The sequence below is a fragment of the Charadrius vociferus genome, unplaced genomic scaffold (genome assembly GCF_000708025.1).
Source record: "Charadrius vociferus isolate BGI_N301 unplaced genomic scaffold, ASM70802v2 scaffold3152, whole genome shotgun sequence".
In the NCBI taxonomy this organism is placed as follows: domain Eukaryota; kingdom Metazoa; phylum Chordata; class Aves; order Charadriiformes; family Charadriidae; genus Charadrius; species Charadrius vociferus.
Window position 1 is genome coordinate 2,350 of NW_009647391.1, and position 1,044 is coordinate 3,393.

The following is a 1,044-nucleotide window of genomic DNA, read 5'->3' on the forward strand; positions in this document are numbered from 1 at the left end:
GAGAAGCGCAGCTGAAGCAGCAGCCGACGGTAACGTATAAAGTCCAAGGCTGCACTTTACACCTTTCGTCCTGCATCCTGCAGGATTTATTGCGTTAAGCCGCATCCGGCAAGGTTTATTGCGTTAAGCCGCATCCTGCGCGCGGGGGGTTAATTGCTTTACGACGCGGCCCCGTTGGCTTCAGGCACATTTCCCTTGCGAGACAACCCGGGGAAGGCGACCCCGGCGGCGGCGCTTACCTCACTGCTCGGCGCCGCCGCCGCGCGAGGGGTTTATCCGCGCCGTGAGCGAGCGAGCGAGAGCGGGGCGACTGCCGTCCCCGCCCCCAGAGGCACTCACCGTCCAGCCTGAGGTATTTGAATCCGCGATAAGCAAAATAATCTTCCATGATGGTCATGAGGGAGGTCATCTGGCAGAAGAGCAGCACCTTGTGGTTGGTGGCTCGCAGTTTGGGGAGAATTCTGTCCAGGAGCTCAAATTTGCCCGAGGCACGGTACAAATCCAGCCTGGCAGGGAAAAGAAGAGGGGAAATAAGGATTAAGATGCTAAAAAGCGCAGCGTCTCCCTCTCGTCAGGGTTGTCGGCGCTCGCTGCTGCGGCGGCGCCGGCTCGTTTGACGCGCACCGATAAACCGGGAAGAGCCACGACCATCCCCGCTCGTTACGGCTCCGAAATAGAATCGTGGAATTGCCTGGGTTGGAAGAGACCCTTGGGATCATCGAGTCCAACCATCCACCCTACCCTGCAGAGTTCTCCCCTACACCATATCCCCCAACACCACATCTAAAGGGCTCTTAAACACATCCTGGGATGGCGAGATGGCGACTCCACCACCTCCCCGGGCAGCCGGTTCCAACGCCCGACCGCTCCTCCCGTGAAAAACCCTTTCCCCATGTTCAGCCCGTGGCCCCCACTCACCCTTGCACGATCCCGCCCGTGAACCCCAAGTGCTCGGAAAAGGATTCCTGCAAGGCAGAGAGAGAGAGACGACGTCAGGAACGCTCCTCGCGCCCAAATAAATCCAACAGAGTCCCGGAACTTCCC

At 59.3% G+C, this 1,044-nt stretch overlaps 1 protein-coding gene across 1 annotated transcript in view; it reads right to left on the reverse strand.

Moving 5' to 3' along the window:
- Positions 1-339: 339 nt before the first annotated feature.
- The window catches only part of LOC104282054 (transcription activator BRG1-like), a gene marked incomplete at both ends in the record, with an annotated part of 14,131 nt that continues 13,426 nt past the window's right edge, over positions 340-1,044 (reverse strand). The window contains 2 exons of the mRNA XM_009880119.1: positions 340-506; positions 919-965. Coding sequence (XP_009878421.1) covers positions 340-506; positions 919-965 — 214 coding nt within the window. The remainder of the gene's footprint in view (positions 507-918; positions 966-1,044) is intronic.